This window comes from Brachycentrus maculatus, unplaced genomic scaffold, assembly GCF_059751285.1.
Source record: "Brachycentrus maculatus isolate JH-2025_06_01 unplaced genomic scaffold, ASM5975128v1 h1tg000587l, whole genome shotgun sequence".
Lineage (NCBI taxonomy): Eukaryota > Metazoa > Arthropoda > Insecta > Trichoptera > Brachycentridae > Brachycentrus > Brachycentrus maculatus.
Window position 1 is genome coordinate 25,196 of NW_028281327.1, and position 26,111 is coordinate 51,306.

The 26,111-nt window shown below is 33.5% G+C and overlaps 2 protein-coding genes and 1 long non-coding RNA gene across 4 annotated transcripts; 1 reads left to right on the forward strand and 2 right to left on the reverse strand.

The window, feature by feature from the left end:
- Positions 1 to 266: 266 nt before the first annotated feature.
- Positions 267 to 3,338, reverse strand: LOC148301264 (uncharacterized). Its single transcript, XM_088273533.1, has 2 exons — positions 2,634 to 3,338; positions 267 to 1,486 (listed from the first exon to the last, which is right to left on the reverse strand). Exons 1-2 carry the CDS (start codon positions 3,046 to 3,048, stop codon positions 666 to 668), a joined length of 1,236 nt encoding a protein of 411 aa, XP_088129659.1. The 5' UTR covers positions 3,049 to 3,338; the 3' UTR covers positions 267 to 665.
- Positions 3,339 to 9,069: 5,731 nt separating this feature from the next.
- LOC148301265 (uncharacterized) lies at positions 9,070 to 12,857 on the forward strand. Of its 2 annotated transcripts, none has more exons than XR_015838821.1 (3): positions 9,070 to 9,114; positions 9,888 to 10,448; positions 10,682 to 12,857. It is a non-coding gene; the product is annotated as an uncharacterized LOC148301265 (long non-coding RNA). The 2 variants fall into 2 exon arrangements; XR_015838820.1 differs by having other exon boundaries at positions 9,078 to 9,172.
- Positions 12,858 to 12,871: 14 nt separating this feature from the next.
- On the reverse strand, positions 12,872 to 15,288 carry LOC148301266 (uncharacterized). Its single transcript, XM_088273534.1, has 3 exons — positions 15,110 to 15,288; positions 14,332 to 15,029; positions 12,872 to 14,230 (listed from the first exon to the last, which is right to left on the reverse strand). The coding sequence occupies exons 2-3, from the start codon at positions 14,996 to 14,998 to the stop codon at positions 13,716 to 13,718; spliced, it is 1,182 nt and encodes a 393-aa protein (XP_088129660.1). The 5' UTR covers positions 14,999 to 15,029; positions 15,110 to 15,288; the 3' UTR covers positions 12,872 to 13,715.
- Between the last annotated feature and the right edge of the window lie 10,823 nt (positions 15,289 to 26,111).

Consider the following 26,111-nt stretch of genomic DNA (forward strand, 5'->3'; position numbering starts at 1 on the left):
ATCAAATATTAGTATATATATAGAACGGCGGTTATTTATAATAAAAAATGATGTTTATATAAATGGGGATATGCCTGAAGAGGTGAAGATCTGGTAATTTTTTATGGATGTACATTTCAGGGTACGTCACATTTTCAAAAAGAACACTGAAAACAGTCGTGCATGGCGCCATCAATCGTTAGTAATTCATGTAGAATAAACCCAGTAGGGTAGCTAGGATAAAATATTGAAGAATGGGGAAAGATTAATTAAAAAGAGGGTTTTTGCAAAAAATTTCATGTTTATTGAGGATAATGTTTTAAATCTTTTGAGATGTACAAAAAAGTAAATATATTCGTCAGCCAAAGTATATGTATCGTGAAGTGATACTGTAACTTGGGTAGTTTTTAAGTGTTTGTTCCGAATAGTTTCAGTTTGATTGATATCTGTAATTCAGTATGTAGCGTATTCAGTAAAGAAGCGAAGGTCATGAAAATCTACGTTTATATTTGTATATGTAAGACGCACTCACACACATTACAACTATATATATGAAAAACTGTTTCACTAACAATTCAATAAATATATCAACATAATAATCCCTATAATAAAATAAGAGTATCAATACTCATTATTTTGATTGAAATTGTGTTTAAACTTATTATCTTAACGGCTACATTGAAAATCTAAATGTGGACGGGTTTATCCCCAGTATGAGTGAGCATGTGTCTTTCCAAATGGTCTTTGCGGGAGCACACATACTTACATTTTGAGCATGAAAATGGTTTCTCATCAGTATGAGTTAACATGTGCCGGACTAAATTCCTTTTGTCTGAACATTTATACTGACACTCTGAACACGAGAAGGGTTTCTCACCAGTGTGCGTTAGCATGTGTCGTTTTAAATTCTTTTTATCCAAACATTTATATTGACACTCTAAACAAGAGAAGGGTTTCTCGCCAGTATGAGTGTACATGTGTAGTCTTAAATTCCTTTTATCTGAATATTTACACGGACATTCAAAACATGAGAAACGTTTTTCGCCAGTATGGGTCAACATGTGTTGTTTTAAATTCCCTTTATCTGAACATTTATACTGACACTCTGAACATGAGAAAGGTTTTAAACCAGTATGAGTTAACATGTGTTGTTTTAAATCCCCTTTTCGTGGACATTTATAATGACACTCTGCGCATAAGAAGGGTTTCTCACCGGAGTGAATTAACGTGTGCCGTTTTAAATCCCCCTTCCGTGAGCATTTATACTGACATTCTAAGCACGAGAATAGCTTGTCACTGGTATGAATATGCATGTGTCGCTTCAAACTCCATTTATCAGAACATTTGTATGGACACTCCAAACATGAGAACGGTTTCTCACCAATATGAGTTAACAAGTGAGAAGTTAAGATCGCTCTCATGGAACATGTAAATGTACACTTAGAACATGATATAATTTTCCTTGTTTTGGAATGTTTTTTCGGCGTTTTTTTAATACTCTTTGAATCTGAAAAGAAACGGAAAATGTTATTTAAAAAAGGCTAAAACATCAATCAATTTTATTAAAAATACTATTGAACTGCCATTTTTATATATTGATATATATATACCATAGGATCATCTTGAATCATCAACAACATTCAATGTTACGTCGCGTGGTTTTGAATTATTTATATTAATAATAATTCTATATATATATCTATAAAATAAGTATCGCTTTAAAACATCACTGAGTTTTATGTTCGGAAAGCTTTCGCTTAAAAACTTTACTCTCGTATTTATGGTAATTACTCTATAAGAATAATATATACGTTTTATGTAAATATTCAATTGCATAGGTTCTTAGCCATACGCTTCAAGCTTCACTCGAATCGTTGGTATCTTTAAAATAAAAACAATTAATAAGATAAAGATAAAAACCAATCGCGAAATGAAAACAAACTAAAAATTTTACGGGTCATTCATACGGGAATTTTCTAAGGCAACTAATAAATATAAAGCAAATATTTTTCTTAAAACACGAAATGTGTTGACGCGTATTTAAAAATGTAATCAAATAATGATATAATTCTCAATATTATTAATATTTAAAGCATTTACTTTGTGATTAGTCATTTTTACTTATTTATTTTTTTACAAAAATGTTAATAAAATTAGTATATAACCACTCACCGAGATTTTTACGTCTACCGGTTTCGAGACGTACCCGTCTCTTCGTCAGGACAATCACTAACACAGCATGCAAACAATACTACCCTTCACCACCTTCAAACAATACTACCCTTTTCACGATATTCACGAATTTCAGATATTCACCTTCAAACAATACTACCCTACAATATACGTTTAACCTCGGCTCGTAACGCATGTCTGTATTGAAAACTATAGTGCATGTTGGTCTTCGGGTCGACCAAAAATCGCATGTGTTAGACATTTTGTGTAGTTTTGAGTGTGTAAATGGTGCTATGGTGGTAAAGGGTAGTATTGTTTGCATGCTGTGTTAGTGATTGTCCTGACGAAGAGACGGGTACGTCTCGAAACCGGTAGACGTAAAAATCTCGGTGAGTGGTTATATACTAATTTTATTAACATTTTTGTAAAAAAATAAATAAGTAAAAATAATGATAGGTCAAAAGGAATTTAGTATTACTCACTGGGATCTGCTTTAAATATACCAGAGGATTCCGAACATGCTTGTTTAATGTTGGCATATTCAATATCGATTTCGGTGTAGGGCACTACCTTGCCAGTTGCCTCCTCGTACTGTAGTTTGGCACTGGTACACGGTTCACTAACGTCAGGAGATGATGTCCCTTCTCCAGCATCATCACCCTCTTCATTGCAAGATTCGTATTCGATCTTTACAATTGGAACTTCTGGGTATGTTATTTCCTCCTTTAAATCGGAATATGATACATCTCTCTTACAGATTGGAATATTAATGATGACTCTATCGGTTTCTGGTTCGCTTTTGGGTATAACAGGGCATGATGCCCCTACTCCAGTATGAAGAATATCCACATCCACATCTTGCGGTTTCGCCTTGACCCTTACTGAAGGGGGTTCCATCAGTTCTTCAGTAGTCTAATTGACAAGCTGAAACTTTTTTTGTGCTTTTATAAATCCGTGTTAATTAATACAGTAAGTAATGTGAACTTAATTCAATATATTCAATAGTTGTTTTCACATCCAAACTTTGACAGATATTGGTATCTGCTCCCGTTTGGGAGTCACAAAATACGCAGCGATTATAGAAACACCATTAAACCGATCTTTCATAAGCGGAAATCCCTACATGGCATAAACATTTTCGTTGAAACACTATTATTATATCTAGCACTGAACTCCACTGTACTCAAGCGACACGGACGCTATTTCAAGAGAAACATTGACAATAATAGAAAAGTATAGATAATGCGACGTAACTTAGAAAAATTGGTATCTACTCAAGAAACGATAGGAAGTGATTCATTTTCACAAAGGTAGATCTTTAGTTCGATCGCGGCGTATAATTATAACCTCTCAGCCCGAGTATATATATAAAAATTAAATAAATGAATATTACATGCGGAACAGAATTAAACTTTATAATATATAATAATACTTAAAGTACATTTATTTGGTGAAAAAATACAGGGAAAATTTGTCGACTGGCACTAAATGATTTATGAACAGTGAAACTCCTTTCAGTTAGGATCAAAGCGGAAACAAAAGATAAAGAAGATATTCTCCATACTAGGGAAGAGGCAACGTATCCCATTTAAACATAAAGAGTAAACCCAATCATAAGTAGGAATTGGCTATAAAACTCATAAAGTTGGAGCTAAAGCAAAACAATGATAAGCGGTGTTGCATAAGACTTGGCTAAATTTTAAAGTTAGTTTAGATAGGCGCTGTGGCGTAGTTGAGTAAACACTTGACTGCGAAACTAGCGTAATGGGTTCGATATCCGTCGATTGCTAAATAAATTCAAGAGAGATTAGCTTTCAATTAGTCTTAGTGTTTGTGATCTATTTTTAACATTTACCTTTCCAATCCTTATTATTTTATCTGCAGTCAAGCTTTTAAAAAAAACTTGGACATTAGGTATTTAAAAAAAGGAAAATTTAAAAGTTGGAATATCAAGACTAGGGATAGCAAACCTGAGGCATTTTAGCTACTCTGATACAGCCTATTAACTTGTACCAAATTAAAAATAACTGAATGTATTTGTATAAAATAAAGTTCTCGTATGTTTGTGTACGCAAAACTCGAAAACAAGTCGATTGATAAACTCAATTTTTTTACAAACAATAAATGTTAATTTAAAAGGACTTTAAGAAAGCACATTTTAACTCATTCAAGCGTGAAACCAATATTGTGCCCACACTGTCAGTATATATATGTTCACGAAAAGGGATTTTAAAACGACACATGTTAACTCATCTTGGTGAAAAACCCTTCTCTTGCTCAGAGTGTCAGTATAAATGTTCATTCAAAACGAATTTGAATAAACACATGATCGTTCATTCTGTTAAGAAAACCTACTTTTGTTTAGATTGTGAATATAAATGTTCACGTAAAAAACTTTAAGAAGACACGCGTTTACTCATTCTGGTGCAATACCCTTTTCATGTTTAGAATGTAACTATAAATCTTTGGATAAAGCACAATTAAAACGACACATGGCAACGCATAATGGTGAAAAACCATTCTCGTGCTTCGAGTGTCAGTATAAATGTTCAGATAAAAGAAATTTAGTCCGGCACAAGTTAACTCATACTAATGAGAAACCCTTCTCCTGTTTGGATTGTCAGTATAAAGGTTCATGTAAGGAGAATTTAAAAAAGCACATGTCAACTCACACTGGGGTGAAACCATTCTCATGCGTAGAGTGTCTATATAAATGTACAGCTAAAAGGTGTTTAAAACGACACATGTACACTCATTCCCGTAAGTAGGAAACCATTTTCATGCTCATATTGATAAAAATGTAACATGAAAAATAACTCATATAATTGGAGATAATCCAGATTTGTGACAAGTATTTGGACACACTCAAAATGTTTTTCGCTAGTGATTCAAGTGTAATGTTTCAAAATTGGATCATGTATCAAGACTTCCAAGACTTCCAAGAACAACTTCCAAGAATCAATCATGGGTAGAATTGGTGAACGTTACACGTGTGTTAAGTGCACTTAAACCAGCCCATGACGGTCGTAATCCCGTAAATGCCCAGACTTCCATATGGTTCTTCATCTATGTTGAGATATAAAAAAATAATATGATAATTGTGTGTAATCTATATGAACCGATGAATTATTTAGTCATAATAATTATTCTATACTAAATTTTGAAAAAAGATAATATTTTTAAAAAAAAAATTTTCATTGTGCCTCATACATAAAGAAAAATTGTATAACGTCAAATACATTGAATTTGTTTATAGATTTTGCGTTTTATTTGTAGAGCTCCATTTTAATCTACATATTTAATATTAAAATCAAACTGTTTTTTAGAGTTTTTATTTTTTTTATATATTTATATATATGTATATATATATATATATATATATATATATATATATATATATATATATATATATATATATATATATATATATATATATATATATATATATATATATATATATATATATATATATATATATATATATATATATATATATATATATATATATATATATATATATATATATATATATATATATATATATATATATATATATATATATATATATATATATATATATATATATATATATATATATATATATATATATATATATATATATATATATATATATATATATATATATATATATATATATATATATATATATATATATATATATATATATATATATATATATATATATATATATATATATATATATATATGTATATATACATACAGGGTGTCCCATAATATGACGTATTCCTTTTAAGTAGTCTTAGACCGAGAAAATTTCATTTATATTTTGTTTTAAGTTCATCAGTATAATATCTATCAAAAACCTAAGCTGTTCTAAGTTTCGCGAAATACCTCTGATGGTAAAAAAAAACTCGTTTCCCCTTTTATGTAGGTACCTACTACAATTATTTTTCCTAGCGATGGCTAAATGTCTATGACTATATTTGTATTTTGTCTATGTATTTTTCATAACTCGATCCTTCATCCGTATGATTTTATTTATTCCTGTGGTAATAATTAATGTAACCAATATAGTTCGTTATAATTGGTACGTATAGTATAACGAAGAGATAATTTTTATTATATATGTATAATGAGCTAGGCTGTTAAAAGTCAAACACGTCAAATGATAACTCCAGAAGTGTGCACATAATGACTACGTCCTCTGAGTTTTAAATCGTTCTGTCAAGAAAACATTACGTGCATTGATATAACCCTCTTTTAGCTCCCACGTCGATTATAAGCATTAAAACATGGACCGAACTAAATATTCTGGTACTTCATGGAGTTATAATGTAATAATTGCAAGTGATTAATATACTGGAGAAATAGACGTATGAAGAGTTAAACAACAGATGGAGATCTCTTCAGTGTATATCAAGGTTGAACCGGGAGACGAAGAAGATGACCTCCATACTGGGGATGGGGTATTATCTCCTGTCAGAGCCAAACTGGAACCAGAGTCTAATAGGCTCATTAGTAATATTACATGTTGTAGTGAAAAAATATCGTATTGTGGTGTTAAAAATGAGAAAATCTTCCTCGAAGTTCCAATTATAAAGGAAGAACTAAGAACTGAAAATGAAAATTGTGAGGAAATACCATGTTCTTTCATATACAGAAGGGCACCAGAGGCTGATAGAGTTATCTCTAATCTTCCACAGTGTAGTGGAGAAATGTCATATTCAGCTCCAATATACATCAAGACCCATCATGAATCAGGACAGGCGCAAGCTGTTCCAGAGACCAGTGCTGTCATTATCTGTCCTGATATTAAGAAGGCATCACTGGATTCCCTTCGCAACATGGAAACTGAATCTAGTAAGTACATTAAACCATGTACTAAGTTCAAGCATCTCTAATCGTACTCTTACAATTGCTTGTACTATTACTTGTCCTGGTATAAAACAGGAATGTCTGGATTCCTTTACCAACATGGAAATTGATTCTTTTGATTTATTTTAATTCTGATTACGAAATTAACTTATTATTATTATATATTTATTAAATAAAAGTTATTAAATGGGAATGGCTCTAATCATACTCCATTTTTACCATATCTTAATCCCAAAGTTATTTTTATCCTTAAATAATTCATTGCCTTATTGGACTGCCGCTAATATTCTACATTCATCTACGCTCTCACTACTGATTATATATATAAATAGGCTCTTCAGAAAATCATGTCTATCATTATAATTAAATAAAATTGCAATTGTTTTCAGATTTTGGTGACAGCAGACGCCCATCTACATATTCAGGAAATAACAGCAAATATTCTTACACACAAAAGAAAATACAACAGCCATATTCAAGGCGTGAATGTGAAAGTTTGGGCAAAGGACATTTCAAAAGTCACGCTTTAACTATTACTGGAAATAAACCATTTTCATGCTCAGAGTGTCAATATAAATGTTCACGGAAAGGCGAGTTAAATAAGCACATGGTCTCTCATACTGGTCTCAAACTTTTTTCATGCTCAGATTGTCAGTATAAATGTTCTCAGAAAGGCAACTTAAAGTTACACATGGTAACCCATACTGGCGTCAAACCTTTCTCTTGCTTACAATGTCAATATAAATGTTCACGTAAATCAGATTTGAAGAAACACGTGTTAACTCATACTGGCGTCAGACTTTTCTCATGCTCTGAGTGTCCATATAGATGTTTACAGAAAGTAAATTTAAAATTGCACATGGTTATCCATACTGGTCTCAAACCGTACTCTTGCTTAGAATGTCCATATAAATGTCCACGAAAAGGAGATTTAAAGAAACATATGTTAACTCATTCTGGCGTCAAAGTTTTTTCATGCTCTAAGTGTCAGTATAAATGTTCACTAAAAGAGCATTTAAAATCACACATGTTAACTCATACTGGCGTCAAACCCTACTCATGCTCAGAATGTCATTATACATGTTTACGGAGAGTAAGCTTAAAATTACACATGATTACACATACTGGCGTCAAACCTTTCGCTTGTTCAGAATGTCGGTATCAATGTTCACGAAAAGCAGATTTAAAGAAACACATGTTAACCCATACTGATGTAAAACTGTAGTTTTCTTTGTTCCTTAATAAATTTTTTTTCGTGCTGACGACATGTGTTTCAGCTTCATAAAGAAATCATAAGCGCCTTATTCTTCAAAGCGATACATTAATACATTACTAATAATATGCTTTAGCTTTTGTCATTTTTATTAGTTTATTTTTTTACTTTTTTAATACATTTTTTGATGAACAACTCACTTAGCAAAACTTGCTACGAGGCATATCAAAATATACATCTCTGAATTCCGATTAATGCACACGACAATCCGGATAAAGTCAAGTAAATAAGATGAATTTTGTGAATAAGCAATGTATTTAATAATCTAATAGAATTTTGAACTGAAAAATTTGCAAAATATATATTTTAATATAATGACGTTATTCTGCTTGTTGTAACGACATGTGTTTGATTTTCAAATTCTTATGGATTTTGTATTATTCGAAAAATAAAACATATTTCATCTCACTTGAGCGGGTTTTTCTTCCTTAGATTTTTTTCGTTGTATGTATGTGCGGTGATAAATTAAATATATGAAGCATTAAAAGATTATGAAAAGTATGTCGTTTTTTTTCATAAAAATGCTCTTTCGTATTTTTCGTATATTACCTATAATAATTTTTATGTTTATTCTTCATATATTCTTCAATGTATAAAGTAATGACTCGCTGTTCTGTTTTTATATATATATATATACAGATGATGTAAATCAAGAGTAAATAATAGTTTATATTAGTTGTGGGTTTAGACTCGTTCCTCTTTTTTTGTAAGTAGGTATCTAGCACAATTATTGTCGTCAGAGATGGCCTAATGTCTATGCTTACTTTATTGTCTATGTACTTTACCTTATTGTGTGCACTAATCTTATTCAAGTGATAATGTTTTTAATCTAAGTAATATATTTCTTTTTTACTATTTAATGCATTAGTAACGAATAGATCATTTTAATTAGTACGTATACATACATATTAAACTTTTGTTTTGTCCATATTATGTGCTATGTCTTTACAAGTCAAGCCTGTCAGGCGTGCACATGACTATGTCCTCTGAGTTTAAAAGCGTTCTGTCAATATAGCATTAAAAATTAACTAACTAACCATCACGCCGCTACTCTGCAGGGGTAGGTAGAGAGAAAAGAACGCCACACCACTCTGTCTTTGCAAACATTCTTCGCCTCTTCCACGTTCATGCATCTCCTCATATATACCCGCCGATTGTTTCGACTCCTAACCTGACCACTTTTAAGTATTTGGCATACCTGATCGTGTCAAGTTTTTCTCGGTCTTCTTCCGCTCCTTTTTCCAATTACATTCGCCTCATAAATTTGTTTTACCGTTCTTTCCTCACCCATTCGTTCTACATGTCCAAACCATCTCAACACACCTTTTTAAAAATTTTATCGATAAGTTTATCTCAGCTTTGATAAAACCACATTTACACTCAAAAGTAACCATTTTACACAAATCACCCTTTGATTACCAACTAAGCAGTTTACCTTTATACACAAAATTATAATTGAACACAAATTGAAAAGTATGCTTATATTCGTACATTCGTGCTAACGATCATTCCGCCCTGTCAGGAGATTATAGAATGTTTATCGAACCCGTACCAAACTTAATCCTTTGATACCTAACGCGGTGTTATAATATTGCAATAATTGCAGGTGATTCATAAACTGGAGAAATATACAGAGTTGAACAACAGATGGAGAATACTTCTTTGTATATCAAGGTTGAACCGGAAGATGTGGAAGATAATATTCTCCATACTGAGGAAGGGGCATTATCTCCTGTCAGAGTCAAACTGGAACCAGAGTCTAACAGGGTCATTTGTAATATTCCACGCTGTAGCGAAAATATATCGTATTGTGGTGTTAAAAATGAGAACACCTACCTCGAAGTTCCAATTATAAAAGAAGAACTAAGAACTGAAGATGAAAATGGTGAGGAAATACCATGTTGTTTTATACCCAAAAGTGAACCAGAGGCTGATAGATTTATCTCCAATGTTCCACAGTGTAGTGGAGATGTATCATATTCAGCTATTAAGACTGAGATAATCTACCCTGAAGATCCAAAATACACCAAGACCCAACATGAATCAGGACAGGAGCTAGCTGTTCCAGAGACCAGTGCTGCTCTTAAGTCCATTGACATTGACATTACCTGTCCTAATATTAAACAGGCATCTCTGGATCCCCTTCGCCACATGAAAATAGAATCTAGTAAGTGCATTGCAAAATTATGTAATAACTGCACGCAGCTCTAACCGTACTCCATTTTTAACATTTACATTTTATTTAAAAAATAACCATCGACTTATTGTTCTGCAGCCTATAAGAATAAATAATCATCTACACTCTCAGCACTGGTTATACATAAATAATATCCAGGTCTCTGAGACAGTCGTGTCTATTTACTGTCATTTTAATTTAATAAAATTGCAATTGTTTTTCAGATTTTGATGAAACCAGACATACATCCTCAAATTCAGGAAATATCCGTAAATATTCTAATACTTCAAGGAAAATACAACCCCCACATTCCGGGTGTACATATGAAAATTCGGGAAAAAAACATTTTAAGAGTCAAGTTTTAACTCATGCTAATAAGAAACCATTTTCGTGTTCAGAGTGTCATTATAAATGTTCACGGAAAGGGGACTTAAATAAGCACATGGTTTCTCATACTGGCCTTAAACTTTTCTCATGCTCAGATTGTCCGTATAAATGTTCTCACAAAGGCAATTTAAAATTACACATGGTAATTCACACTGGCGTCAAACCTTTCTCTTGCTTAGAATGTCAATATAAATGTTCACGAAAATCAGATTTAAAAAAACACTCGTTAAATCATACTGGCGTCGATCTGTTTTCATGCTCAATGTGTCATTATAAGTGTTCACTGAAAGCAAATTTGAAATTACATATGATTACTCATTCTGACCTCAAACCTTACTCTTGCGTAGAATGTCCGTATAAATGTTCGCGAAAAGGTGATTTAAAGAAACACATGCTAACTCATACTGGCGTCAAACTTTTCACTTGCTTAGAATGTCAGTACAAATGTTCACGAAAAGCAGATTTAAAGAAACACGTGTTAATTCACACTCGCGTCAAACTTTTCTCATGCTCAATGTGTCACTATGAATGTTCACAGAAAACCGATTTAAAATTACACATGGTTTCCCATTCTGGCCTCAAACCTTACTCTTGCTTAGAATGTCCATATAAATGTTCACGAAAAGGGGATTTAAAGAAACATATGTTAACTCATTCTGGCGTCAAACCTTTCTCATGCTCTGAGTGTCAGTATAAATGTTCACTAAAAGAGCATTTAAAATCACACATGTTAACTCATACTGGCGTCAAACCCTACTCATGCTCAGAGTGTCATTACACATGTTTACGGAGAGTAAGTTTAAAATTACACATGATTACACATACTGGCGTCAAACCTTTCGCTTGTTTAGAATGTCGATATCAATGTTCACGAAAGGCAGATTTAAAGAAGCACGCGTTAACTCATTCTTACGTCAAACTGTAATTATGTTTATTTCTAGTAATTATACTTGAAAACACATTTGTTGTCACGTCATGATTGAGAGTATAAAAGAAAGGCAATCCATGAACACGTGGTTACTCCGGCGTCTATTTGTTATTAAAGCTTTGCGAAAAAGAATATCCTTGCATAACGTTAAACTCTTCAAACTTTTAAACTTCATGGGATTGAGCGACAACCTCATACATGCAATTAGTAAAAGAAAACTTCAAACGCTAATCCGAACCCGAGGGTGGATAGAGCACTGCATCATATAAACGCAGTATTATCTTGGTCTAACGATTAATGAATAACACATGCAGGAAAGACCTCCGCTTCAGATACCAGTCCAATTGAATAAATATCAGAGTGAAAAAATCATATATTTATTTGACCTCCCCCTGGAAATCAAACCCGGGACCTCCAGTACGGTAGCCGAGCTTACACTATGTAGGCAGTCGAAAAAAAAACAGCTAGCTAAAATAGAAAACTTCAGAGACACATCGAAATGTTCGCGGAAAGGGAGACAAAGTGAAGCGAAAGGCAATGTCCCATTCGAACCCCGCTGGCCTCCAATTCCCCGAGAGCCGTTTCCACAGGCTGCCAACTATACCGAGAGAGTCGGGGTCGGTGAGCTCGTGTACCTCGCCCCGTCAGCAAGTGACCGGCGAAGAGTTAGCCGGCTAGGGATAGCAAGATGACCAGAATCATCCACCGCCATCTGCAGTTGGCCATCCGTAACGACGAAGAGCTGAAAAAGCTGCTCTACGGTGTGACCATCGCTCAAGGTGGCGTCTTGCCCAATATCCGGGGCGTGCTCCTGCCTTAGAAGGCGTAATAATAATAATACGATGACTCCTCTTCTCCCCTCCCCCCAAACTCAACCTACTCGACGCCCCGAGATGATTGATGACGTTTTATTTCTTATCGATCATTATCATCATATCTTTAGAAACACCCTTGAGGTAGTATTTTCAAAATTCAAAAAAAAAACATCTAAAAAATGTACGCGATTTAATTATATTTAATGTAGTTTCCTTAAATGTTCTGGATTGATGTATGTATAAATGAGATAATTAAACATTTTTCGATTGCTTGTTGAGTTTTTTTTTTCTAAAAATATATTCCATTTTATATGTGTATGTACGGTGATAAATTAAACATACAAAGCATTATTAGATTCAAAAGCTTTTATTTTATAAATTGAAAAGGGTTTTGCGTATTTACTTAGAAATATTTATCTGTTTATTTTCATTCATATATTCTTGATAGACGAAGGATTGATGATCATTCTTTGATGTAATGTCATCTTGTATAGCAGATAAATGTGTTGATCAACCATTCTTATTGGCCACGGTCGAGCTATTGGTATTTTATTCATTTTCAATATTAATTAGGGTGACAAAAGGCTTCAATACCTCTAAACGTACCCCCTCGTGTGAAGTGGATACCAAAGAGGCCATTCATCTAAGCAATGGATTTTTTAAAATAACTTTTCTGAAGCATACCCACTGAATATTCAATAATTTATACACACACTGCCTCCAGGCATTTCTGTCAGCTGCATTCTCTACTGCATCCTCCCTAGTCAGGTTCACTTCTCGAAGTTCAGACAAGAACTGCCGATGGATGGAAATATTTAGGACACTTGTTATCCCATCTTGGATAATTTTGAAAACTTCTTCAGTATTTTTAAAAAGCTTTTGCAAGGCATCCCGTGTCGTATAATTTTATTTACTTGTTGTCTCTATCTTCAATTTTAAAATTCATATTTACTTTCTAAATGCTTTGTCACCAGTGTGAATTGACATGTGAATTTAAAAAAATCTTCAAAAAGTTTAAATTTTAAACGGTATTTTTGTAAATAATATATGAACACTGAGTACAAAAATCTTTTCGTTTCACTATGACGCAATCTTACATGCACCTTCAAATTACATTTCTGCGAATATTTACACCGCAGAAGATGATGTTTTTTTGCCAGTATGAATTAACATGTGCGATTTAAAACGATCCTTCCGTGAACATTTATAATCACACTCAGAACATGAATAACTTTTCACACCAGTATGAACTAACATGTGTAATGTCAAGCGTCCTTTCTGTTTACATTTATATTTACACTCGGAACACGAAAACGGTTTCTCACCAGTATGAGTTAATATGTGCACTTTCAAATGATCTTTCTGTGAACATTGATAATCACACTCTGAACATGAAAGTTTTTTTACACCAGTATGAATGAACATGTGTCGTCTTAAGTGTCCTTCCTGTGTACATTTATATTCACACTCGGAACATGAATATGGTTTCTCGCCAGTGTGAGTTAACATGTGCGATTTTAAATTCCCTTTCTTTGTAGTTTTATAATCGCACTTGGGACATGAGTGCTGTTTTTTCCCTGTTTTGCGAGATGATTTACTGACGTTTCCTGAATATGTAGATATGTGTGTACTCTTATCCAAACCTGAAATGAATTTTAAAGCGATTTTGTTTTATTTAATTTATTCAAAATGACAGATATTACATGGAAATTGGAAGTTACTTCAGGAATGTGGTGCTACTTACAACAGTTGCCTTCCATGTTTAGAGAGTACTCCAAACATTCTTGTTTGATGTTGGGATGAATGATATCTATATTGGTTAAGCTCATTATACTACTATCTACCTCCTCGGACTTTAGTTCAGTGCTGGTCTCCGGTCCAGTCATGTCATAATGTGGTGCCCCCTCCTCAATATGGAGAGTATCATTTTCTTCATAATCAGATCCTGGTTCTGCCTTGACTATAGGAATTTCATGCCAAATAATTTTAGAATCCACATTACATTGTGATAAATGATAGCCATCCGCCAGAGACTCTGGTTCGCTCTTGACTATGTCTAAATACGATGCCTCTTCTCCGATAGGAAGATCATCCTCTTCAATGTCTCCCGGTTCAACCTTGATCCGCGTTGAATCGTGGAGTTGAGTAGTTTCTTGGCAAATAATTTTAGAATCCTCATTAGGTTGTGGTAAATTATAGCCATCTACTAAAGACTCTTGTTCGCTCTTGGGTACGTCTGAATACGACGCCTCTTCTCCAGTAAAAAGATCATTTTCTTCAATGTCTCCCGGTTCCACCTTGATCCGCGCTGATTCGTGGAATTTAGGAGTTTCTTGGCAAATAATTTTAGAATCCACATGACGTTGTGTTCGTTGGTGTTGTTTTTGACACGGATGGATTCGTTGCATCATGAATCTAAGTCAATTAAACTTAATAGAACGTCTGAAAAAAAAGTTCTTAAAATGTAATAAAACTCGCTTTAACGAAATCTTTTAACAAAATCAACCATGTACCTTTTTTACCTAAAATGATTTTTAATGTAATTGACTCCACACAACAGTACGTAATACGGAATGCATCAACAGCATGCCGCAGCTGTCAAACGAAAGGTTCGCCACGAACGCCATCTATTGAAAATTATCCGAAGTGGCAACTCTACAATATGACTTCTATTGTGTCGATTTTTCGGCTGTTTTTTGGGTTTTTCTTTATTTTCATGTAATGAAATATATTTAAATAATTTCCAGCTTTTGTGAGACAGTCATGTCTATTTACTGTCATTTTTAATTAATAAATAAAATAAAATCGCATTTTTTTTCAGGTTTGGATAAGAGAAGGCACGTATCTACATATTCAGGAAACGTCAGTAAATCTCACAAAACAGGTAAAACACAGCACTCATGTCCTTGTGCGAATATTAAAGTCTTAACAAAAGAGATTTTTGCACTGTTAACTTACACTGTCGAGTAACCATTTTCGTGTTCCGAGTGTAAATATTAATGTACGCAGAACGGAAGCTTGAGGTTATATATGTTAATTCATACCGGCGTGAAGATGTTTCATGCCTTGTGAGCGATTATAAATGTTCACGAAATTACAAGTAAACATGTTACACTCTCTACTTGAAAATAGTTTCTCATCAGTTTGAGTAAACACTCATTCTAATGAGAAACCATTTTCATGTACAGAGTGTAACTATTAAGTTTCCTGAATAAGTTATTTTTAAATACACATGTCAACTCATACTGGTTACAAATCATTTATTTGATTTATTAAGCCTCCACTCGTTTACGAGCGATTTTAAGGCGCTAAGAAAGTAAATTATTATCTTTCGAGAAGAAGCTTATGACGATGAACCATTTTCATTATCAGAATGCAAATACATAATTCTCATTTAAAATCGCTCATGTCGGTTTAATGAAATCCTGTAAATAAATAATGTAATAAATAAAACACCGATATCTTGAACATGTCCAATAAGAATGGTTGATTAACGCATTTATTTCCGATACAAAATTACATAACGACTTAAGAAATAAATAAAATCAAAAGAGGTACATCATACTGATGAGTAATCCGATAGGAAAATGTACAATCCTCCTTATACATACCCGACAATTATTTCGACTCCTGACCTTACCACTTTCAAGTATTTGACACACCTGATCATGCCATGTTTTTATCGGTTTTCCTCTGCTCCCTTTTAACTACATTTTTTATTCGGTTATATATAACATCACTGTGTTAAATGGTAGATGTTAGGTTTGTTTTAATATTACCATAAAGAAGTATTGTTTACTTTGTTATGTTCAAAATTTATATTATTTCGTCGATAAGGTCATAGTTCGGTATTTAATTGGTTGGATAGTTTCAGGAAAAATTTTAAAAAATATATTGAATGAACATCCAACCATTTCGGATGTTTTCAGCGAAATTGTTTTTGCTTCTTCTTGTAGTCGAACACATCCAAACCACATAGATTTTTCTGCAATTTTTTCATAATAAATTATTTCAACGTAAAAAATACTGAAAGCTGTCAACCCACATGTATGTTTCTAACATTTTTTCATAGATTTATTGGTTGTAGGTTAGAAAAAAGTTCTCCAAAAACTATTGTGTTTATCTTTTGGGTTGGGTGTCTTCAGCAAAATCAAAATTTACCATCGATAAAGTAGCATTCTTCAAAAACTCAACTTTTGCAATTTGTGAGTTGGGTGGTTTCTGGATAACACGGTCCAATTAAAAAAATTACAACAAATTGTAAATTGAGGCACACCCATTGAATATTCAATCATTTATTCATATCCACTCCTTATGTGTAGCATATGGAGTTCACACACTGCCTCCAGGCTTTTCCGTCAGCTGCATTCTCTACTGCATCCTCCCCAGTCAAGTTTGCTTCTCGAAGTTCAGACAAGAACTGCCGATGGATGGAAATAATTAGGAAACTTGTTATCCCATCTTGAGTTGACAGGTGTATTTTAAAATAACTTCTTCGAAAAGCTTTATATTTACACTCTTAACATAAAATGGTTTTCGATCAGTTTGAGTTAATATGTAATTATTTCAAACACTCCGAGCATAAAAATCTTTCCGTTTCACAATGACGCAATCTTACATGCACCTTCAAATTACATTTCTGCGAACATTCATATTTACACTGAGCAAGAGATTTTTTTCTTCCCAGTATGAATTAACATATGAACTTTTAAACGATCTTTTCGTGAACATTTATAACCACACTCGGAACATGAATAATTTTTCTCACCAGTGTGAATTAACATGTGTAATTCAATACGATCTTTTCGTGAACATTTGTAATCACACTCGCAACATGAATAATTTTTCACACCAGTATGAATTTTCATGTGTAATGTCAAGCGTCCTTTCTGACTACATTTATATTCACACTCGGAACACGAAAATGGTTTCTCGCCAGTGTGAGTTAATATGTGCATATCCAAATGAGCTTTCTGTGAACATTGGTAATCACACTCTGAACATGAAAGTTGTTTCACACCAGTATGAATGAACATGTGTCGTTTTAAGTGTCCTTTCCGTGAACATTTATATTCACATTCGGAACATGAAAATGGTTTCTCGCCAGTGTGAGTTAACATGTGTGCTTTTAAATTTCCTTTCTTTGGACTTTTATAATCGCACTTCGAACACGAGTGCTGTTTATCCCCTGTTTTATGAGATGATTTACTGACGTTTCTTGAATATGTAGATACGTGCGTACTCTTATCCAAACCTGAAAAGAAATGAGATTTTGTTTTATTTTATTAATTCCAAGTAGATATGAAAATGGAAATTATTAACTAATACGTCGTAATGCATATTTCAAAATGGCAATTTACGGGATAAAAGTAACTTTAGGAATGGAGTGCTAATTAATTAGATTTACCTTCCATGTGGAGAGAGGACCCCAAACATTCTTGTTTTATGTCGGTATAAACGATATCCATATAGTTCATATTGCTAGCTACCTCCTCGTACTTTAGTTCAGTACTGGTCCCCAGTCCAGTCAAGTCATAACATGGTGCCTCCTCCTCAATATGGGGAGTATCACTTTCTTCACAATCAGATCCTGGTTCTGCCTTGACTATAGGAATTTCATGCCAAATAATTTTAGAATCCACATTACGCTGTGGTATATCATATTCATCCATTAGAGATTCTGATTCGCTCTTGAGTACGTCTGAATACGACGCTTCCTCTCCGGTAGGAAGATCAGCGTCTTCAACGTCTCCCGGTTCCACCTTGATCCGCGTTGAATCGTGGAGTTGAGTAGTTTCTTGGCAAATAATTTTAGAATCCACATGATGTTGGCTTAGTTTTTTACTCGCACGGATTCGTCGCATTCTGAATTTACTCGCTATTCGTTCATTTTCATTCCCTTTCGAGCGTAATTTGGACATGGAAATACGATTTTTTTCATTATACGTCTCTCGCTGGTCATCAGTGAGTTTTTCACGTGCTTTACCTATGCGCACACTTGACTGACTTCGACAACCTATGTCGGCTTGTCGTCTCCTCGGCATTGTAATAAACACTTAGGAATTCTTTTCAATCACTCAAATCTCTCGAACTTACCATGAGAACTTTAAAATCCTCAGTATTTAAATACAATATACAATATCTCAGACTGCGAGTCTCGTTAAAACACATTTGATTGAATTTGAAGTAGGCCTGCAACGTCAATTTAACTCTACTGTCTAATTTTTAAAAATGTTCGCAAAATGTAATTAAATTTGCTTCAACGAAATCTATTCACAAAATTCACTACCTTTTTTTACATAAAATGATTTTTAAATGTGTTCGACTTTTTAAATGTAAACAACCGCAAGGAATACGGAATGCATAACAGCATGACGCAGCTGTCAAACGAAAGATGCGCCACGAACGCCATCTATTGAAAGTTATCCGAAGTAGCAACTCCCGTACAAAATGACCGATTTCTATTGTTTGATTTTTCGGCTGTTCCTTTGGGTTTTTCATGTAATGATATACATGTCAATAATTTTCAGCCTTTCTGAGTCATTCATGTTTATTTACCGTCATTTTTAATAAATAAATAAAATAAAATCTCATTTCTTTCCGGATTTGAATAACAGAAGGCACGTATCTACATATTCATGAAACTCACTCACAAAACAGGTGAAACACAACACTCATGGTCCAAGTGCAGATATAAAAGTATTAACTTTAAAAATGCACGTGTTATCTTACACTGGCGAGAAACCATTTTAGTGTTCCGAGTGTAAATATGAATGTACACAGAACGGAAGCTTTAGGGTACATATCGCTCACTCCTTTCAACAACGTCATTTATCAAAAAACTTGATTTTTCAGATCATTTTTAAGTTTAGAAATATAGTAAAATGTATTGAAAATAAATATCAAATCACTTGTTCAACTTTTTACTGTGCAACAGATTTTTTTAGGTAAAACCTGAATGTTTTTCCATTTGAAAAATATTTAGTGTATTTAAAAAAATAAATAAACAATACCTTTTATCGCTCACTCCTTTCAACAACATCATATATCAAAAATCGTCAAATTTCAGTTGTGCATGTTTTCGGAATGCCAAGAAAATGTACTATATCCCAGCAAAAGCGGCATATTTTTAACTTAATATTACCCGCTACAGGGCAGAAAGTGTTATTTTTGCATTTTGAAGAAAAGGTATTGTTTAATATTTTTTTTAAATATACTAAATATTTTTCCAATGGAGAAAAAACATTCAGGTTTTACCTAAAAAGATCTGTTGCACAGTAAAAAGTTTAATAAGTGGCTTGATATTTATTTTTAATACATTGTATTATATTTTTCATCTTTAAAAACGCTCTCCTGAAAAATCATGTTTTTTGATACATGACGTTGTTGAAAGGAGTGAGCGATGTGAGGAATGGTGACATGGATGTTTTAGCCTGTGGAGGTCATGGGCAGTCCTGTGACATTGTGTACCTCAGCACAGTATGACGTCATACAGTGCTAACTACGATATCATAATAAGAACACAATATTACTCGTAACTATTCATAGATATGCAGGTCTTTTCACTTTCAACAACTTTCAACGTCATATATCAATAAACAAAGTTTTTTATTGTTATTTTTTTAATATGGAATGGCGTTGCACATGTAATACAATGCATTTGCCAATGTCAAGTTAATTGAATTCTTAATTATAAAATATGATAGACTATAAATTATAAATATGATAGACTATAAATTATAAATTATAAATTTTGTCCGCCTCCGTAGTGTAATGGTCAGCACGCTCGGCTACCGTTCTGGAGGTCCCGGGTTCGATTCTCAAGGGGGGTAAAATAAATATAAGTGATTTTTTCACTGTAATATTTATTCAATATTACCATGGACTGGTACCTGAAGCGGAGGGCTGATCACCTTTCCTTCATAAGTAAAACGATCATGATAACACTGCGTTTATAAGACACAGTGCCCTATGCACCATTGGGGTGCGGATAAGGATTTTATTTATTATTATTATATAAATTATAAGGATAAACTATAAATTTATTGCATTTAATTTCAGAAAAACAACAGTCTGTACAAAATTGGGTTCCTGCTCGCCAGGATGAGATGGATATCTGTAGGAAGGGGAATAAGCGGGGCCAGAGATTTAAAAAAATTTGGCATTTGGTCATTTATTGGGCAAACAAAGAATATGTGGTTAAGGTCTTCCTCTTCGAAACGACACTCGCAAATGGGGGAGTCAAAGACACCAATCCTAGCAAGGTGCTCTCTCGTACAACAAAGTTTTTTATATATGACGTTGCTGAAAGGAGCGAGCGATATTGAAATCCTGCCAATAAAAGATGTAGTAAAATATATTAAATAAAACACCAATATCTTGACCATGTTCAATAAGAATGGTCAATTAACTCATTTATTTTCGATACAAAATGACATTATGACTTAAGGAATAAATAAAATCAAAAGGGGTACAAAATACTGATAAGTAATCCAGTAGGAAAATGTACAATATTACATTGATCCGTGACAAATTTACATCACTCCCATTCAAGGTCAAATCACCAATCGGTTAGAAGGATGCTATATTCTTTAATTTGTCCGCCTCCGTAGTGTAATGGTCAGCACGCTCGGCTACCGTTCTAGAGGTCCCGGGTTCGATTCCCAAGGGAGGTAAAATAAATATAAGTGATTTTTTTCACTGTAATATTTATTCAATACTACCCTGGACTGGTACCTGAAGCGGAGGGCTGATCACCTTTCCTTCATATGTAAGACGATCAAGATAACACTGCGTTTATATGACGCAGTGCCCTATGCACCATTGGGGTGCGGATAAGGGTTTTATTATTATTATTAAGACATTACGTGAGTAGGTTCTTGAAAGTTAATATGACATAAAATTGATTGATTGTCCGCCTCCGTAGTGTAATGGTCATCACGCTCTGTTACCGTTCTGAAGGTCCCAGGTTCGATTCCCGGGGGGAGGGGGTCAAATGAACAAATGTGTTTTTTTCACTCTAGTATTTATTCGATACTACCCTGGACTGGTACCTGAAGCGGAAGGCTGATCACCTTTCCTTCATGTGTTAACAATCAACATGACACTGCGTTTTTATGGTATAGTGCCCTATGCACCATTGGGGTGTGGATAAAGTAAGTTGTCCACCTCCGTAGTGTGATGGTCAACACGCTCGTCTACCGTACTGGAGGTCCCGGGTTCGATTCCCAGGGGGGTCAAATAAATATTAGTGATTTTTTTAACTCTAATATTTATTCAATATTACCCTGGAGCGGAGGGCTGATCACCTTTCCTTCATGTGTTAATGATCAAGATAACACTGCGTCAATACGATGCAGTGCCCTATGCACCATTGGGTACGGATAAGGGTAAGAAGAAGAATAAAGTAAAAAAGTTACGATACAAAATCTAAATTTTCAAAATGCGGTACAGTGTATCAAAATGATTTTATGGGATTTGGTGATTTTCGCTCGTTTATCATGGGATTAAACTTTTGATATATATATTTTTTCAATTAATGTTTTACTTAGTAAATACCACTATTTCCTATTTTTGAAATAGTGGTATTTACTAAGTAAAACATTAATTAAAAATGGATAGATTTTACCACAAAATGACTGCCAAATCAATTAATGAAATTGTTGATATTTTATCAAATTTCGTGGTTTTCTTGATAAAATATCAACCTTTTTTTAAAGAGAATACAGAGCTGGTTTTATACATAGGGTAGACTGGGTACGGTTGAAACAAAGGACGGTTGAAACAGAGCAAATATCTTGTAAACCGTATGCGGTAGGGTGAAGGGTCCAAGGGACGAACAAAGCGGACAACAAGTTCAAACACGAATATCAGTGTTGCATCGCTCGCCGCACGGTGCAATTGCTTGTAGGAGGTCCTATTGTATTTTGATAACCAAAAGTAAGTATTTTAGTTCTGAGAATTTTCCTTTTATTACGGTTTCTCTTGAAACGATATTATTGAGTATGATTTCGTGTTTGAAATGAAGCTTGTAGAACATGATATAGTGATTAGTTTTAATGTGCCATTATTGTTAACATTACTATTTTCTGTTTTCCACCTAAAGGAGGGGTTGGGGACGGTTGAAACATTTTTTGTGGGTACGGTTGAAACAACATGTTTTTTCAGTTCTCCTGTTTTCTAGATGCCGAGAGTACGCGCAAGAAAGACTTCGAGAGAGGAGGTCGACTTGTCGAGGTATACATACGCTTTTGAGGAGGTTAAAGCAGGAGATTCACTGCGAAAAACGGCGGAGAAGCATGGATTAAACCACTGTTCGCTCATTAGATATATATGAAAGCGAGATGCATCTGGTGAAGAAGAAAATGGGATATGAACCCCACAACGAAGTTTTTAATAAAGAGCAGGAGCAGGAGCTTGCAAAATACTTGCTACTAAAAAAAACAGAGAAAGAAGAGATAAGAAAGGAGCATGAAACAAGGTTGAAACGGATGAAAACTTAGTAAGTCAAGAAAATATTGGATGGAGGAAAAAGTAGAAGGATCGTTAAAGGAAAAAATAATCATAATACGCAACAGGAATCATCATCAGAAGAGGACGAGTGCTATTGTCTTGTTTGTCTGTCACTGTATTCAGAGAGCAGATCCGGTGAAAAGTGGATACAGTGCACCACTTGTAAACTGTGGACTCAAGAAGACTGCACAAAAGGTGGTCTTAGCTATTTTTGCCACAATTGAGACTCGGAATGATCCCAAAGCTAGATTTTCGCTTGATTTATGACTAATCAAAATGAAAGAAGTGTTTCCTTTTAGTTTATTCACAGATAATTTTCGTTCGATTTGTTTTTTTTTAAATGCCAATGTTTTTAGTCGTTTTTGTTCATTACATATCTGTAGACTGATTAATATTGTCATGCGGTGCCATAATTATTTATAAAACAAAAATAAATAATGAATAAAACGACTTACAATATTAAATACTGATTTATTTGCATGTGTTTCAACTGACCCCAATCACTGTTTCAACTGCCCCTGGTATGGGGACGGTTGAAACAAATCGGATATACTTTTTAAATTTGATCTCCCACTAAAAATAACACACCAGGTACTGAAATAATACTTCCCATTAGTAGACAGAAACACGCTCTTGTATTTAATGCATCTTCATCATCGCTTGACTTGTAAAGAGCAATACTATGGACAAAATAAGCAAAATTGTTTCAACCGTACCCAGTCTACCCTACCTTAAAATAATGTACAATCGCTTAGTCAAATAAATTAACATTTAAAATACATTTTTTTAATTTATTATTATTGTAAATAACTACTTTTCATACCGGCATATTCAAAAGTAATGTATGATACAAATTATTCAATGCGTCATCGCTAACGTGGACAGAATCTGTACGTACAATGTCAAATGTCAAAAATTAAATTATAATATTTTTACAGTCCAACAATATCTTTTGCTGCATATTTATAAAACAAAAAATATTCAAATTATATCAATTATTTTTTAAAAAATTCAGACACTAGATAATTCACCCTACGAATGATACAGGATGACACAAAATTAATCACAATATCGGAAGATGTTGTAATTTATACAAATGGCGTCGTACGCCAATCATATTTGACATATCGCTCACTCCTTTCAACAACGTCATATATCAAAAATTGTCAATTTTCAATTGTGCGTGTTTTCGGAATGCCCAGAAAATGTACTATATCCCAGCAAAAGCGGCATATTTTTAACTTAATATTTACCCGCTACAGGGCAGAAAGTGTTTTTTTTTTGCATTTTGAAGAAAAGGTATTGTTTAATTATTTTTTTAAATATACTAAATATTTTTCAAATGGGGAAAAACATTCAGGTTTTACCTAAAAAGATCTGTTGCACAGTAAAAAGTTCAAAAAGTGGCTTGATATTTATTTCAAATACATTATATTATGGTAATAAATGTAACCCTGAAGAGGGCAACAGGTTGTTGCCGAAACTAGTTGGTTAAATAAAAATGTGAGTGGATCAGAACACAAAGTATTTTTATTTCTCGAAATAATACATTATATTATATTCTTTAACTTTAAAAATGATCTCCTAAAAAATCAAGTGTTTTGATTTATGACGTTGTTGAAAGGACTGAGCGATATTATTCTGACAATCAATTAGATAAATTTGAATTTGTTGACTTTTCGTACTTCAAAGACAATATGTATGTTAAAAATAATAAAAATAATCACTAAATACTTTATATTCACCGATGGTTTCAATTCACTTTTGTGTATTTAAAAAAAAATAAAAAAAAAAAATAGTAAAAATAGTGCTAGGTTTAGTTTCTTATTTTAAATGCGAGGAGAAAACAAATTACACACAAATTAAATATGGCGCGTAGGGCACTCCGTTGGATTGCTGTAGTGCAAAATCGGGGACGTGAAAAATAACAATTTAGAGAAATATTCTTCTTCTAACCCTTTTCTGCACCCGATGGTGCATAGGGCACTGCATCGTATATAAGCAGTGTTTTCTTGATTGTTAAATACACAAAGGATTATTAATCTTTGAGTCGGCTTGTGGTCCCGTGGTTAGTGTCGCGGACTCTTAAGTCAGAGTTTCTCGGTTGGAACCCACTCTACCACAATTTGATACCTATTTCTAATAATGAGCCGCTTAGGTTCACAGAAATAGTAAATTAAAATATTTATGTAAATAATAAAAACACAAATATTTCTCTTTAATTAAAAACAAAGAGTCTGAGTGATGTCGCTGTATTATTTCATAATGATCTTATCATAAGAACGAAGTCTTGTCAATAAGTTTACAATATTTTAATGTAATCCGAGTTATAGCGTTTCAAATGTGTCTCCCGAAATGTAGCCGTTTGTCACTCACACTCTTTGACTGCCAACAGTCCATATGGGGAGTATGTTAAATCTGTCCGAGTGATGTCGCTATATCATTAGAATCCTAACTGTCCATCAAACCTCCTCCCTCTACCTCCTTCCCTAAACTCCCTTTTTCCTTTGCCCTCCTTATTATCATCTATTTTAATTTATGTTTTATATTCAAGCACTATCTACCTTCTGATTGCAAACAGCTATATATGGTACCAAACGTTTTGACAATATCACTAGTCTGTTTTTGGTTGGTTGGAATATATTGCTTCTGAGCAATTATCCCGCCAATGTGCATATTTCTTTTCTGCACATGAAATTTAAATTATTTTATAATAACTATATAGAATGAAGTCTTGTCAATAAGTCAATGTATAATACGCTCACTCCTTTCAACAACGTCATATATCAAAAATCGTCAATTTTCAGTTGTGCACGTTTTCAGAATGCCCAGAAAATGTACTATATCCCAGCAAAAGCGGCATATTTTTAACTTAATATTTACCCGCTACAGGGTAGAAAGTGTTGTTTTTGCATTTTGAAGAAAAGGAATTGTTTAATTATTTTTTAAAATATACTAAATATTTTTCAAATGGAGAAAAAACCTTCAGGTTTTACCTAAAAAGATCTGTTA